We start from the raw sequence: 16998 nt of genomic DNA on the forward strand, positions 1-16998 counted from the left end.
ACATTGTCCAGGAAGAAGGAGATATCTCGAGATGAATTAGGCTCTAGAAAAGGGGGTCATCTATAGACTCCCGGTATAAGGAGGGCTCGTGTAGAAAACGGCAAAGTGTACTACAAAGTGAAACTTGGCGCCCTGTAAGCTATGACCGTCGAAAGCTCGGCAAAGCGGAGCGACAGTCTTGGTACCACATTAATAGTATTGACATAAATGAACTCCTACATTATTACGACCTCTCTCCAGTTCGGTGTAGGGATATGTGGGGTACGGAATTGCCGACGCTTCGCGGTAAAGCAAGTGGCATGGTAGTGAAAGGAAACACAGTGAGACACTCCGAATAAGAGCTGGACGCAAATTGTTCAGACCAACACTGCGAGAATTAAAAGAAAAAGAAAGAATTTTAATGAAAAGAGACCCTAAAAGAACGGTTCACCTTACATGTGCGCCAATTCGCCACACTACAAACGCTGAAGCCTGTCAAGGAAACAGCTATACAACCTAATGGAATAGGAGCTATACCGTAAATAAAGCTAGGAATAGATAGCGCAGCAATGTGACCGAGACAATGGTGCCAATGAACTATATGCTGCAAAACGCCCCAACCAGTCGAGGCACCCCACATGTTAATGTGGACGACACGTTCTTTCAGCGCGCTGACACACAGACATTGCGGCGGGAGATGTTCCGGCCACTGTATGCTGAAGTTCTTAAGTGATGTGGACTTATACTGTGATTATTAACGTCTATAGCAGGCTCGTTTCAGCGCGTTGAGCCGTATACGGAATGCTGGGCCGAGGCGCCATCGTGCGCTGCTTACGCATGTCCCACAAGTCACGTGACCTGCGTTGTGTTCCGCACCGCTGTGCACGTCGCCCTGTTCGCCCGTCCCCCGATGCGCTTTGAATGAGGACGCACTAAACGACGTTGCTGCGGATTAAGGAGGAAAGAGAAATGTAGAAGGCAGGGAGGTTAACCAGAATAACGTCCGGTTGGCTACCCTACACCGGGGGAATGGGAAAGGGGAAAGCAAGGATCACAGGGAGAGAGAGGAGGGAAGGAAAGAAGGAAATTGCGGCAAGTTCGCTGACGCGTGTGGTTTTACAGAAGTTGCATTATAGTCACAGGTGGTTGCACAAACTCGCCGTCCTTAAGAAACACAAAAGTGCCTTCACCGCTTTATGGGCCGACGGGCGATGGGGGCGGTGTTCCAGCAGCACCTGCACAGAAAGCGGCCGATTGTCCAGTTTTCGGAAAGTTTTGGCAAGTTCTTGTCTCTCTACGGCATATCTTGGACAGTGGCACAGCAGGTGGTCGAGGTTTTTTCTTCGGTGCCACAGACCTCGCATGCTGCACTGTCAGTCACTCCAATTAATGTAGAGTATGCCTTTGTGAAGGCCACTCCTAACCAAAGGATTAAAGGTTTATTAAACTCTGCTGAAAGACAGCGCTGGGCCAGAGTGATTTGCCTGCAGTTCCAATGAGGTTCCTCCTGCAGCGAACATCATCCTCATCGTCCTCCAAGATTAACACTAGTCAGATGAGTAAAGGTGGGCAGACTGAAACAACGGAACAGAGAAATGGGTGCATTGTCGTTGCAACGCTTCACTTAGAAAGTGAACGCGAGAAATACTATCACAGAACGTCATGGCTAACTTCTACAGGCTTTATGAGAAACCCATCAATGGAAAACAATGAATTGATCTCGGTAGCCTCTTTTGGAACTATAGATCGATGAAGTTCACACCAGTCACCGTTTTCCCCACGCCTGCCCCCAAGAATGTCATTTTACTTTTACGATAGGTGGGCAGATAGACGTTCTTCCATTAAGTCGGTAGAATGTTTATGAGCAGCCTTTGCTGTAACGCAGCTTTATAAAACGACTAAATATTTCGTCTTTTCTCAGATAAACCAGCGAAGAGTGTGGGCTACAATGCACCAAAGGAAATAGTCTTAGTAGGCTAAAGCAGTGATTTGGGCTTGTTGGTAAGACATCGTGAGGCTTATAGCGCGGTAAAAAGACAAGGAAGAAAGTGAGACGTGACACACACAGGCGCTAACTTGCAACAATCTTTATTTCGAGCAAGGGACCCATGCATATATAGAACTTTTTCGCGCACATCATACATGCGCTGTTTGCAAAAAAATCCTTACACACTATTACGCAGGTACGATAACTTAACTTATCGCCTGTGTGTGTCACGTCTCACTTTCGTCCTTGTCTTTTTAACGCGCTATAAGCCTTAGTAGGGTACTGTTTTGGGGCTGGCTGGTAGCATTCCATGACGGCAGGCTTTTGCGTACAAACTATAAGACGAAGACGCTAGATTCGACAATCCCAAGCACACTCACGAGTGCATGTGATTGTCTAATCTCCTTCTCCACCAACACTGGGGGTGCATTGCAGCAAAGGATTGATAGCTTTGCCGACAAGGCTTAAATGTCTGGCTGAAAATTGATATGCAAGAGACAAAGGTAGCCTAACAAGAGAATGATAATTCATTAATGTCAGTTTCCCTCCATAATCTGCGCAATAGTACGTTTGCCTTAATCAATCACTCACAGGGGATCCTAATATTGAGAAGGAAATTTCCAAAAGAAAAAAACTGGTTTGCCGCCCATACGGCAGGCATTAATTACCAAATCATGACCGACAGCTTACCAATGTCCTCGAAAAGAAAAATTTACAATCCTTGCACTCTACCGGTGCTAACGTATCGGGCAGAAACTTGGATGTTAACAAAGAAGCTTGTGAAAAAATTAAGGACCATGCAACGAGCGATGGAACGAGAAAAGTCCATTTCGTTCGAAAGGCGAAACGTCGATCGTGATAGCAAATTAGTGGGCAGCTATACGAAGTAAGAATAGTAGCTTCATTGACTGTATAAGCTGGTAAACATTCGCTTACTAATTCAAGAAGCACGGTGTCAGGCGCGCACAAGCAAAACATGAACAAACCTCACTCGATGTCCGCGTGAACTCGCTGTCTAAACGTTGGAGGGAGGAAGTACGGCAGCAGTAGCGAGCGAATTGACCTTCGCGCCGCCCCTCATTTCAACGTGAACTGAGCGACGAAAACACAGCGCATACGAAGCTGTAGAGCCCGGGTGGCCGCGCCGTACTCAGCAGCTGCCGGAGTAGAACGCCCCCTTGCCTCCCCCGGTGGCTTGCGCGCGACGGAACACGGCGCGCTTCCTCCCCGCTTTGCTCCCTTGTGCGCTCGAGATTGAGCCGCCATCGCCGGCCCACCCTCGCACGCTTTCGCTAGCACATACAGCATACCGCGTGCCGTATGCTGTATGTATGTTATCTGTATGTATGTATGCTGTATGTATGTATGCTGTATGTATGTATGCTGTATGTATGTTATCGCCCTTAAACTTCATACGGAACATCACGGCGATGGCGACGACATAAATGTGCTTGGAGTGTTCGCATAATTGCTACCGCAATAAAATATAAGGCGCAACATTAAGAGACACGAAGAGAGAGAGAGAGAAGAAACATTTATTAGAACCATCGAGGTGGTTGCTCTTGAGGTCGAGTGGGTGGTGTCCTCATTCCAGGACTCCACTGGCCATGGCTGCTCGACGTACTTGCTGGACGAGAGCTTCTTGTCCCGCCAGGGTATCGCCGGTCAGCTGTACCTCCCACCGCTCAAATTGCGTGCTAGGCGTCTTTAAGTGTTGAGGTTTGCCCCCGCACCCCCACGAGATGTGGAAGAGTGTAGGGCGTGTGTCGCCGCACCAGGGGCAGATGCCGCGATATGTATGTGGGAACATTTTACTGTATTTGTGTAGGTTAGGAAATGTGTTTGTCTGAATAAGTCGGAGAGCTACGGCATCTTCAGTGCTGAGCTTTCTGTGAGGCGGAGGATAAATCCTGCGGTTGAGTCGCTGGATCTCGAGTCGGTCGCAGTAATTGGACGGCAGGGGCATGAAGGTAAATGGTGGGGATTGATGAGACGATTCGTCGTGCCCCGCTCGGTTGATTAGCGCTCGAGCTAGGGCGTTCGCCCTCTCGTTCCCCTCCAGACCCGCGTGGCCCGGCGTCCACGTGATTTGATGGTATTCTTGCAGCCTCGGGCCTAGAATCTGAGCCGCCAGAAGCGGTGTTCGTCCATTGGTAAAGTTACGGCAGGCCTGTTGCGAGTCGGTAACGACATGGACTTCCCTGCCTACCCTGTCTTCTTGCTTTATTACCAGTGCCGCGGCTATGGTCTCAGCCGCAGCTGGGGTCTCTGCCCTTACGGAGGCCGCGAGGGTCAAGGAGTTGTCTCTTCCGTTCACGGCGGCTACCGCAAGATAACGTTATGGGTTAGAGTGCAAACGGGGGTAGCCGATATCCTAGTTGACATTAAGATGAAAAAATGGAGCCGAGCGGGCCATGTAATGGGCAGGGCAGATAACCGGTGGACCATACGAGTTACAGAATGGGTGCCAAGGAAGGGAAGCGCAGTCGAGGACGCCAGAAAATTAGATATGGTATGGTATAAAAACTTCATTCTTGTATAAAAAACTTTATTCAGAAAATTACCTGAGGCGACGAAATTAGAAAATTTGCTGGCTCAACTTGGAATCAGCTGACGCAGGACAATGATTATTGGAGATCGCTTGCAGAGGCCTTCAATCTGCCCCCCTCCCCGCCCCTCCCCCCTGTGGCCATACAGATGGGCTGATCACGATGATGCACACAAAGTCGTTCCGTCTTATTGTGTTCGTAGCCACGAGTACAAATGCTTTGGAATATGAAACAATAAGATACCGACGCAAGGGCTTACGGAAAAAACGATACAGCAAGAGAACGTATAATTTCCACGCGAAGAGCGCTTAAGGTTACAGGCGAATCCAGCTCCGACGTGTCGGCTGCGGGCAACGCACTTCTATGTTTATTCAAACTCGAACAGAGCAAGGCAGCCAACAGGATAAGCTGTACACGGAATGGCATAACGAACGGAACGTGGCCTCTCGTGGGGTCGGCGGGACCGATTCGAGGTGCGCAGCGACGACGAATATTAGGTAGATTAGATTAAGAACGAATAGATTAAGCACATGAATTCGAGGGTTCGACAGAAGCCAGTCTGGTCGGGACGAAGCATGAAGCGATAAAACGACGGACACCTACCAAAAGAAGGTGGTTGTGGAGTTTTACGTGCCAAAACCACTTTCTGATTATGAGGCACGCCGTAGTGGGGGACTCCGGAAATTTCGACCACCTGGGGTTCTTTAACGTACACCTAAATCCAAGTACCACGGGTGTTTGCGCATTTCGCCCCCACCAAAATGCGGCCGCTGTGGCCGGGATTCGATCCCGCGACCTCGTGCTCGGCAGCCTAACACCATAGCCGCTGAGCAACCACGGCGGGTAAAGAAGACCAAAAGAAGAAAGATTTATCCCTTTTTTAGTACTTCTTTTGGTCGGTGTCTCGTCGTTTTATAGCTTCAGATTAAGCACGAGAGCCTTAATCTGAATAGGGCGGTGAGACGTTGCCCAGACAATGAGAGCAGAGAATTGAGTAAGTCGGTTGTGTGGGATTCGTGATTGAAGATTCTGCGCAGAATAGGACGAATGTACAGCACGCACCGGGAGCACAAAAAGACAAGAGACGAGGAGCCCTTCTTGTTTTTTGGTCCCGGTGCGCACTGTAATTTGCAGCAATGCAAGGAACACCAATTACCTCGTCTGAAACGTTGTTGCAGTGTCTTGCCGATTATGCGAAAAATAAAACGTAAATTATGGGGTTATACGTGCCAGAACCACGATCTGATTATGAGGCACGCCGTTGGGGGCGGTTCCAGAAATTTGGACCACCCAGGGTTCTCTAACGTGTACCCAAGTCGAAGTACACCCCAGGGGTGTTTTCGCATTTCGCCCCCATCGAAATGCGGCCGCCGTAGCCGGGAGTCGATCCTGCGATCTCGTGCTTAGAAACCCGACGCCATAGCCACTAAGCAACCACGGCGGGTGATTATGCGCAGCAACTTGTGGCACTGGGGATGTACAGTCAACCACAAATGTTTACGGACCACGGGATCTCGGAAAATGCTCATTTTCGGAGCATCCCGTAAAAGCAGTCAGTGACACCGACCATCACAATGCTGTTCACATACACAGGTAGAGGCTGTAGGTGGGAATACTACACGTTGCGTTGTGGGGTTGCGCACATGTTCAGCATTTTCTTAGATTTCGTGTTTTCATGTTCCGTGAAATTTTTTGGCTGGCTGTACCACTAGCTATGTGTCCTAATACATAACTTGGGTCGCTGGATATGGGAAGCTGTGCATGTGACCCTAGGCATGCTAACATTACTATCCAGTCCGTGCCACTTGACAGGTGCCCAAACAGACAAGAACAAGGGGCCAAGAAATGAATTCTGCCGGAGATAAAAACGAAAAAAAAAAGTCGGCTACAAAGCAGTCATGAAGTCGGCGTCAACAGCAGCCGAGTGCGGATAAAGAAGTGAACAAAATGGGTCCGGAACAAACATTGGCGCGCGGATGGGATGTGACAGGGAGACATTTCAGGTGAACATCGAAGAAAGCCTCTCTAATAACGAATTCCCCCCATATATGTGTGACCAGCCAATATTTCTTTGCTACTGCAAAAAAAAAAAAATGTCGGAAATTTTTTTCTATTTCACTGTAGGATTTTCAACATGAGTAACTCGGCTAACACATCTCCTTCGATAAGCAGCTTATCTAGAATACTTTCAGATTTCGCAGGTGGCTCTAGGTACTTAATTAAAGGACCACGCTCACGTGATCGCACTATCAGGAATGCTTCTTCCGTACCTCTGCGACTGAGAATCGCTCCTTTCATGACGGCTGGTACGTGTTCTGACAGGTAGAAGCGTTCACTAGATTGGCTGTGAGAGTGATGTCACGTACCATGCCAGATTGATGGACTCCGACGGACGATGTGTGTGTGCTGTGCTATGTGCTCTCTCTCCCTCTCCCCCTTCCCCATCTTTAGTCTCCCCCATCCCTCTCCCATGTGTAGGGTAGCAAACCGGTTAAGCTAAACTGGTTAACCTCCCTACCTTTCCTTCTCCACTTTTTCCTTCCTTCCTTCCTTCGTGGTCGTCTGTCATTCTTCCAATAACACGCTGAACGTTTGGCGACATACCTTCGCCGCTCTTGATTGAGAATTAGTAATTAATTTGCTGCTGTGCAGAACCGAAGTAGCGTCTGACATTACGACGTTACCGAGGATATAGGGCCTTGTCACGCAGTCATTGCATACCTCTACATGTCACCGAAGGAAAATAGCAAATTGCGTGACCTTATTTTTTTTGTCTGTTTATCGCTATTCTGTGATATGTTACATTGTGTATTCTCAACAACCGCGACATGGTTCCAGTGTGCCCTGAAAAGTGAGGCAGTTAATTACGATGCCCGCTGGCATTTATCTTTATTCTTTCTTATGATTCATATTAAATTACAGCTATTCTGCACGCGAAAGAAGACTGTATCCACGGGAAATCAATGAAGCATATGAGAGCAATAGAAATCTGCGATGGCATAATGAACGTTCATGTTACAGTAATAGTTGCGGCAGGGATAAATAACTGAAAATTGCTTCCTCATTCCTTGCTATATTTTTCCTGTCTATTCAACCAAAAAATTCCGACTACTCGAAAAATGTGCAGAAATATTGTACAAGGAAGCCGGAAACCATTTTGCGCCGCTCTCGTACTCTTTTAAAGGACAAATTCCATGTCTTCTTTTGGCGAACGAAGGTTGATTATTACCAGCGACAACTGGAAAACAGACTCCTTATTTTGCGTTTTCAGTATGCTGGGGCGCTCATGACGTCAGGGATCATGGTGTATTCTTGCATATATGTTGCGTGCTTGTACCAATAAACGGCTTCAAATCTCAACAATCTGCCTCTCGGCTTACGTTTGAACATGATGCAATATTTCTCTGTTCATAAAAAAAAATGAAATAATGCGGAGAAAATGCTCTGAAGATGTATGACCTCGCCGGTCACTGTACCTGATGCGGGAGTTGTCAGGTGTCACCAGCACCAGTATTTTGTATTTTCACCCTTCATAGTGAGTCTGCGTTACCTATTTCAGATATCCGAAGTGTGGTACGTGTCTCCCGGTAGCTCATCAGCTTACTTCTTCTGTTCTGTGTCTCTTAAAGAACCGACAACCTCCCAGAGCAAAGGCTACGATTTGTTGTTATAGAACCGAACATGCTGTTTGCAATTTAAGTGGGAATTATAATTTGAAATTGACCCACAAGGTCACGAAAAAAAGAAAGTGCGTGTCGCGAAGGCTTGGCGGGGAAACATTGGTACGGCGTGGATATCCCACCACCTGACCGCATATTACTATACTTCAGTAGGTTCTTATTGAGTGCACCATACGTATTGTTAAAGAAAGGATTAAAAATATTTTATAGGTATTCGCGGCTTGTTCGATACGTAGTCTGATCCAAGGAAACTTAACGCTTACAAGCGGTGCTGCGTAAGCGTTAACGAGGGCGACGGCTGTAACGTGGCGATCGATATTGCGCGTCGACGAGCTTCACGCTGTGTCTCACGCTTAGTTCGTGCGGACGTGAGTTATAATCGATCATGGGGCTAGTATATTATTGTATCCATATCGCCCAGCTTCTTTTTCTTCTTGTTCTTTCTTTTTTTTTTTAAGAAAGAGGCGACGTGCTTCCGAACCGCAGCAGCACGCTTCACTGCCGATCACGAGTAGAGGAAAACGGTTCAGTGTGGTAAAAAAGTCCATCGTGGTTCACCGCGCTGCGGAAACATTATTATTTTGCGCTGGCGCGCACTTTCGAGAGAGAGTGTGCGATGCTCGGTGTGTCGCAGACGCCCGTTCCATCATCATCATGATTATTATCATCATCATGGTTATGCCCACTGCAGGGCAAAGGCCTCTCTCATACTTCTCCAGCAACCCCGGTCACGTACTAATTGTGGCCACGTTGTCCCTGCAAACTTCTTAATCTCATCCGCCTACCTAACTTTCTGCCGTCCCCTGCTACGCTTCCCTTCCCTTGGAATCCAGTCCGTAACCCTTAATGACCATCGGTTATCTTCCCTCCTCATTACATGTCCTGCCCATGCCCATTTATTTTTCTTGATTTCAACTAAGATGTCAGTAACTCGCGTTTGTTGCCTCACCCAATCTGCTGTTTTCTTACCCCTTAACGTTACACCCATCTTACGTCCGTCCCAAAGTCCATTCAAATGGGTCGCGAAGTTTCGGGCGAGAAGCGGTCCAGAACCTATTTTTTTGTTTATTTTTTTCACCGACATCAGCAAGGATTGTCCCGTTCGCAGCGATTGAAATGCAGCTAGGTGAGGAGAGAACAAACATTGAGAAAGGAAAAGCTTATTTTTTTTATTATTTTGATCGAGACGGCTTGATTTTAATCAACCAAAGCAAAATTCCACATGCGTGTGGAAACAACAATTTTTTACTTTACTTTTTTACGATAAATACCTCTTTTTCAGGGCCTGTTATAAAAGAAGGCGTTTACGCCCCTATCGATTGCATGAGCATGCCGCTGTTGATGTGTTCAGAAAGGCGCGTTCGTAATGTTCACCTGCTACTATGCGCCCCCTTCCCACGTTGCCGTTGTTTTGCTCATCAACATTTGTCCGCGTTCGGGTAGCGCGGTGCTTTCATTGCTGTTCAACCCGTCTAGTCAAAAGCAGCGAGTTTCGACCGCCGTATAACTGTTTGCTTTAGCTGCCCTCATTCGAATGCGCTGGCCGACGGGCTTGCGGCGTCCAATGCTACGACCAGCACTGAATGTCCAAAGCTTTCTTTGGCCCTCGAAAAAGAAAAAAAAGTGCATGGGTGCTACTTGGACGCTTGTATACGGCTGACGTTTTGCTGCATCGTTTTTCGTGCTGAAGGCTCGAAACGTTTATCGAGTCGAATTTAGGGGCATTTGAAGATGCGCTGCTGTAATTGCAGGCCACAAAAACAAACTTCGCGCCTGCGACAACAAAGATGGCGTCACTGCTATTTTTAACGGATATGGCGTCACATTATTATTAAACTTTTTCTTACACCGGAAGTGTTCCTTCGTCACGCAGATGGCGTTAAGCCCCATGAACCGCCGATGATACGCTATGCATTGAACCTATGGGCTTCCATCGAAGCTTCGCTACCAGGTATACTTCGGTATACCGGGTATACCAGGTAAGCTTCGTCCCTGAGGGTTACTAACTAACTAACTAACTAACTAATTAACTAACTAACTAACTAACTAACAAAATAAATAAATACCCGGTACCTTACCCGCCGCTTCGTGTGCTGAGGCACCCACGAGTTCAGCGCGAGCGCGACTGGAGGTAGCTCGCCGCATACACTGCGCGTTTCTCCATGTATTGGCTCGCCGCTTTGCACGGTCTCCCATGATTTTAGGGCACTCCCGATAACCCGTTACTCCAAGAAGGCTAAGACGTACACTGGAAAGTGTGAAATCTCTAATCTCTCTGGTAAAGACGCCTCTGACCTTCTCGGTGTTCCTTTTCGTCTATTATGGGCATACACTGTAAAAATAATTTATACCCTTAAAAGCGATAAGGGAGTAAATAGGTCTGTAACTCAACCCCGAAGTTATCCGGGGAGGCGCCTCTGACCTTCTCGGTGTCTCTCTTCGTATAATATGGGCATACCCTGTAAAATACTTTACACCCTTAAAAGGGATCATTGTGTCAACAGGTCTATAACTCAACCCGTACACCCATGGAAGGGGTGTAAGTTACGAGCTGATTTGCACCCTATTGATTTTAGGGTGCACGTTATGCACTGGTTTGCACCCTATTTACGTTTGAGGGTGTGTAAGGTGCGAGTTATAAATGGATTTACGCCCTTCATTTTTAAGAGTGACGCCTCTCACCTTCTCGGTGTCTCTCTTTGTATATTATGGGCATACCCTGTAAAACCGTTTACACACTTAAAGGGATTAGGGTGTCAATAGGCCTATAGCTGAACCCTTACACCTAAGGAAGGGGTGTGAGTTATAAACTGATGTACAGCCTATTCATTTTAACGGTGCGGGTTATGCACTGATTTACACCCTATTCACTTTTGAGGGTGTGTAATGGTGTGAGTTATAAATGAATTTACACCCTTAGTGTTAAAGGTGTAACTTATTTTACCACGCAATTCAATTTCATTCGCACACACAGACACACACAAGGTTCAGGTAACGAGGTTTAATTTGGCGAAGCACCTGCCCCTCAACAAACACGGTGGTTACGCCGACACTGCACGTTCGGTCCATTCTCTTCCCCGCTGTTCCCGGGCACGCATGACCCGGGGGGGGGGGGGGGGGGGAGGCGCTTCATAAGCGCAAGACGGCGATGAGACGAGGAAGCCGCTGAGGCCACGCATTGTTGCCTCCGATACATACAATGCCCGCGCCGCTCTGGCGCCTCGGGACCGAATAACGAACCCGTCGCGTCCATGTCACGAGTGCGCGAGCTTTTGTTCCTTCTCCAAAGACGTCCTCCTACCTTCCTCACCCTCCCCCCCCCCCCCCCCCACCCCGACACACACTTCTTGCATCGCCGTTTGTTTGGCTTTCCTGTCTTTTTTTTTTCTGCTTGCTTGTCGCTCGATTCTGGTCCCGCAAACCGGGTTGTCGCAACCGGGACCAGCGAACGCACGAACGAACGAACGACGGCGAAGGGGCGAGCAGGCAAAAAGAAAAAAGAAAAAGCAAGGCACGCAACGCACCGCAACAACAATGCCCGTCTTGTGGACACGCGTATGAAACGTGCCACGCGGATATGTCGCGTCGAGGCCACGTGACGACGACGGGTCATTGTTTTTCTTCTGCAGTTGCCGCGCAGCTTTGCTCTAAGGTGACCAGATGGCGCTCTCCTGCTGCGACCGCAGAGTGCGAATGTATAACGGATGTTGTAAGCTTCCGGGGAAAACCACTAGAGGGAGCTTTGGCGCAGCAATCGCTAAGGTACCACGGTAATTGTGGTTAACACACGGATTTGTCTAACCTTAGTGTTTCTTCGTGGCGTAGGACGTTGTTGTTGGGTCACCACGCAAACGATATCGGAATGGAATGCGTTGCCACGCGCGAGGTGGCACAAATGACGTCACCGGCATCTTTTTTTTTTTTTTTTTATCAGCCTTGCCTAGAATTGTTTAGTAAGGTTGCTCCTTGCTCATCGGTTGATAAGAAGTGAGAAGGGAATAAATGTGGAGAATAAGAGGAGGAAGAAAAGGGTAATACAAACGGCGCTTGTGTTGCTTCCATGTTCCGCCGAATTTTGATACCCTTGTATTTGTCATCGTATATATTCCTCTACCGCTCCTGCCTTGGCTGTCAATAAGCCGCTGACAGTATTGGTTAAATTAATAAAATAAGTGAATTTGTTACGCTTAATTCACCTGTCTGAACTTCCATTAAATCGTATCTTTCTAAACGTATCAGCACAACACATACAGCTTCTCCGCACATACACAATCCCTGCGATTTCCTTTTTTTATATGTAACCCAGCGTTTTGCCGGAAATGGTACTGTTATAAAATCCCAAAACCGTTTGGAACCAAAGGACGATATTTAGGCAAGTCTTTGAGCTACTTCTCATTTCTAGGCTGAGTCAACCGCCATGCTTGCACCTCTCGTAGCCGCTAGCGCCAATGTTTCTTCTAGTGATCGTTGTAACTGTGGATATTAAAGCTCTACAGGAAAGCTAATGACATTAAAAATCCTTTTCTGGTTGTTTACAATTGCAGCCCGACTGATTTACATTATTACGTTAGGGTAGCTTACTTGAGGACAAAATCATACTAGCAAACCTATGGTAATGTCGGTCATACTGTTTGTCGCCTCTGTATAGCGTGCCAATTAAATGAACCTGTGCTGATGAAGCATGGACGAGAAAAGGGCGATGGAAAAATATGAGATAATAGATTCGCTTGGTCAAGAAGCAAGTGTAGGCCATACAAAGTTTTTGTAACTTCAATGGCATACCTGTCACCCTCCCCGGCACAAGGGGGTAGCGTTGAAATATGTCTAGCATTCAACTACCCGCGTCAGGCGCGGAATATAGCGGATATGTATTGCTCGAAAGTCTCCAGATTATCTATAGAAAGCGTGCTGACATGTGGCATAACATTTTTGTTGACATTATGAGTGGAAGATGCAAAAAGTCCATTTTAAAGGTTTCAGCTCTCAATAATCCTAAGGTATTATTTGATATAAATGTTAACAACTTTGTCTGCTGATTGTATTCAGATGTTATATGGTAGCTAAATGAACGTGGCACATAAAACTGCAACATAGCGCACAATAAGCTTATAGTCAACGAATAGACTGTCTAAATTCGTGTGTTTCTTTTTTTTTAATTTGGGAAGTGCACCTTTGTGGCCTGCTCACTTCTTTTTCTTTTTTTAATGTGAAGAATTGCTTGGTACTTGTTTCCCACTAATTTTACGTGTGGCCATGCGCTTCTTTTCGCTTCTTTTGACCGGTTAGACACGTCAATGATTGCGTCACCGTGGGACATTCGAAACTTGACATCTCGCCAAGATAGTAGCGGCTCTGTGAAAACCGTTGTACTGCGCACGCTGGTGTCCTCGCACGATGCGGTTTTTCGGTCTTCCGCGTATAGCCATGAAGCGCTCGATGACAAGCTCCCCACGTAACAATTCGCGCCCAATTTTACTATAGATCGCGAATGTGCACGCTTTCAAAGCGAAGCTTTGATTGCCTCTTCCTCAAACCCCGTCGGTGCTGGCTTGCCGAGTTGACGACAGCTATGGGTCACCGGTAAAGTGCAACTGGGCACATGACGCTGGGTACTGTATCATCATCATCATCATCATCATCGTCGTCGTCGTCGTCGTTGTCGTCGTCATCATCATCATCAGCCTGGTTACGCCCACTGCAGGGCAAAGGCCTCTCCCATATTTCTCCAACAACCCCGGTCATGTACTAATTGTGGCCATGCCGTCCCTGCAAACTTCTTAATCTCATCCGCCCACCTAACTTTCTGCCGCCCCCTGCTACGCTTCCCTTCCCTTGGAGTCCAGTCCGTAACCCTTAATGACCATCGGTTATCTTCCCTCCTCATTACATGTCCTGCCCATGCCCATTTCTTTTTCTTGATTTCAACTAAGATGTCATTAACTCGCGTTTGTTCCCTCACCCAATCTGCTCTTTTCTTATCCCTTAACGTTACACCTATCATTCTTCTTTCCATAGCTCGTTGCGTCGTCCTCAATTTGAGTAGAACCCTTTTCGTAAGCCTCCATGCAGGTTTCTGCCCCATAGGTGAGTACTGGTAAGACACAGCTATTATACACTTTTCTCTTAAGGAATAATGGCAACCTGCTGTTCATGATCTGAGAATGCCTGCCAAACGCATTGGGTACTGGGTACTGTACACAGAACATCAAAGACACGAACGTAGCGAGAGAAAACACCTTACACGGGTTCACTTGGTGCAGCGACTGTGTAGTCATGACAACACGACGCCCTTGCGATCGACCTAAATGGTGCTGCTTGAGAATCTCATCGGCGGTCTCTGGCACTTCTGACGGTGCGTAACGTGAAAAAGATGTGTGCACTTAATGCGCGCTTGTGTCGCGTCGACACAGAGGGCGCGCGCACCTGCATCGAAACATTTCGCACGATCGCGCGTTCTTTGTCGAATAACCGTCGAACTGCACTTTAAAAAAATTATGGGGTTTTACGTGCCAAAACCACTTTCTGATTATGAGGCACGCCGTAGTGGAGGACTCCGGAAATTTCAACCACCTGGGGTTCTTTAACGTGCACCTAAATCTAAGTACACGGGTGTTTTCGCATTTCGCCCCCATCGAAATGCGGCCGCCGTGGCCGGGATACGATCCCACGACCTCATGCTCAGCAGCCCAACACCATAGCCACTGAGCAACCACGGCGGGTGAACTGCACTTGCGTCATCTGCGTCGCGTTTGCGTAACTTCGCAATACGTTCGCGTCATTTCGTACAAACGATTGCGTCGTTGTAGCGTTACGTTTGGATAACGTTTCCTCTAACCGTTTGCGCAAACATGTATAAGCTATCGCGTAGCAATGATTTCGACATAAACGATGGCCTCAGCAGAACCTTATGTTGCCGTTATTACTTACTTACATTTACTTATCGTTAACCTAATGTTGCTATAACTGTTACAAAACACTACAACCGCGATGCGCAGAGATGACTCGAGACGAATGAAAGAACATAACGATGGCAGTTAGGCAGTACGTTACAGCTCTGGTTACTGGTTGTTTTCTAACCATAGGAGTCGTTTTATTAGCGCTATAAAATATTGACTGGCATTGTGTGATATTGTTTGGTGGCACGCGGGCAAGTCTGAAATTAAATTCACGGTCTTTACCTCCCAGAGCCACAATCTGATTATGAGGCATGCCGTAGTGGGTGACTCCGGATGAATTTTGAACGCCCGGGTTTCTTTAACGTGCACCTAAATCTAAATACAACATCGCAAACTTTCTTTTCTTTTTTTCATCGCGCCCCTCCCCTTCCAAAATGCGGCTGCTGCGCGCGGATTCGAACCCGCGACGTTGAGCGCAACGCCATAGCCGCTTTTAACTGCAGCGGTGGGAGCAAGCCTGTGAGATGGCGTTCTTCGAACTCGCATAGGCGACCATACGAACGCTGGCATTTCTGGCAATACCAACTTAAGATGTGCGCATTGAACGGGCATTTGCTTCGCTTTGAAAGGGAGGCCGCACCAGCATCGAAACCTCTGCGTTATTAGGAAGCACTCCATGACGTAGACCGGCAAAATGGTAATTTAGCATGCGTTGCAAGAGGCAGACGCCCGTCGTCTGCTGGCATCAATGTTGCGAACGTGACTCCCACTTTTCACGTGCGGCGGACTGTGGCCGGCAGGCACCGATGACACAGCTAAAAGGACGAGCCGATGGCGGTCGAGTGCCTCGCCATCGGCGTCTGGCCTTGGCCCCCGAATCAAGCCAGCGCAAGCCAAGACGAGGCCACAGGTCGTTCACGGTATCAACAGTATCCAAGTTCATATGAATGCGAGCCGAGCGGCTTTGTGGATTTTTCAGATCGCAGTGATAGCAGACGGTCACGAGCAGACGGCGCGGACGATTGCATTATGCTGTCGGCGGCATTTTTGCGTACGCTGCTTCCGCTATTAACGCATCTGAGACCTGCATTCTTAATTTCTAATGCCATAGCAAGGTTCTTAACGAATAGTCCACGTATCGAAACTGCATTCTGTGCTTCGCTTCAGTCTGTCTGCAATGGGTTGTTACGGAAGCACAGCCCTCTCTTCACTGCAACGGAACGTTTTTCACTGCAACGGAACGAAGGACAGGTAAGCGCCGCCTTGATACTGCATCTCCTCGCATTGTTCACGTGTCCGCAGGAAATGGAGAGATGAGTGTAGATCAAAGCTAGACAAACCTGATTGCCCCCTAAATCGCCCGCAATGATAGCGCGATACACTTCGCTCACGTCCTATAAGGGCAAAAAGCCTAAACAGCTCAAATCTCGATTAGGACTTCTTTCGCCATTACATCGCAAAGGCCACCGCCTCTATACCCGAGATGAAAAAAGAAGAAAAGAAAAAGAAGACGGAGGTTGAAGCCGGGCAGTGTAATCGCTCGCACTTATCCGCAGTGGTATGCAGACGCAATCGTCATTGAACTTCAAGCGCGTTTGGCAAGACGAACTGAATTGAGCATATCTTATGCCAGAGCGGCGTGCCAACCGCTGTCGCTGAGGCTTTTTTCGGCGAAATAACTTTAGCCCCAATGCAATTCGTAGCAAATTTGAGGGACCGGAGCAGCTCGAATTGGGAACTAGTTTAAGGGTTTCTGTTAGTCGGAGATTACTTCCCCGATGCGGAGCTTCAGTTTTACGTCTGAAACATATGAGTAACGAAATTTGACAAATTAGCACAAGGTCTCCAGCTATGAAAACTGGGATATCGCGTACTAGTGATGTGTACGTGTGTATACAGCCTCCTTT

The 16998-nt window shown here is 47.7% G+C and overlaps 1 protein-coding gene across 8 annotated transcripts in view; it reads left to right on the plus strand.

The window, feature by feature from the left end:
* LOC135905116 (uncharacterized) overlaps nucleotides 1–16998 on the plus strand; it is a 595563-nt gene that overhangs the window by 211132 nt on the left and 367433 nt on the right. For 3 of the 8 annotated variants that reach the window (XR_011515109.1, XM_070540275.1, XM_070540274.1), the window contains exon 1: nucleotides 16053–16342. The exons of the other annotated variants lie outside the window; for them this stretch is intronic. Coding sequence is in view for 2 of the 3 variants with exons in the window: in XM_070540275.1 (XP_070396376.1) it covers nucleotides 16269–16342 (74 nt within the window). In the remaining variant the exon portion in view is untranslated. Of the gene's footprint in view, nucleotides 1–16052; nucleotides 16343–16998 lie in introns of those variants that run through there. 8 annotated transcript variants of the gene reach the window in all.

This window comes from Dermacentor albipictus, chromosome 6 (assembly GCF_038994185.2).
Source record: "Dermacentor albipictus isolate Rhodes 1998 colony chromosome 6, USDA_Dalb.pri_finalv2, whole genome shotgun sequence".
Classification (NCBI taxonomy): domain Eukaryota; kingdom Metazoa; phylum Arthropoda; class Arachnida; order Ixodida; family Ixodidae; genus Dermacentor; species Dermacentor albipictus.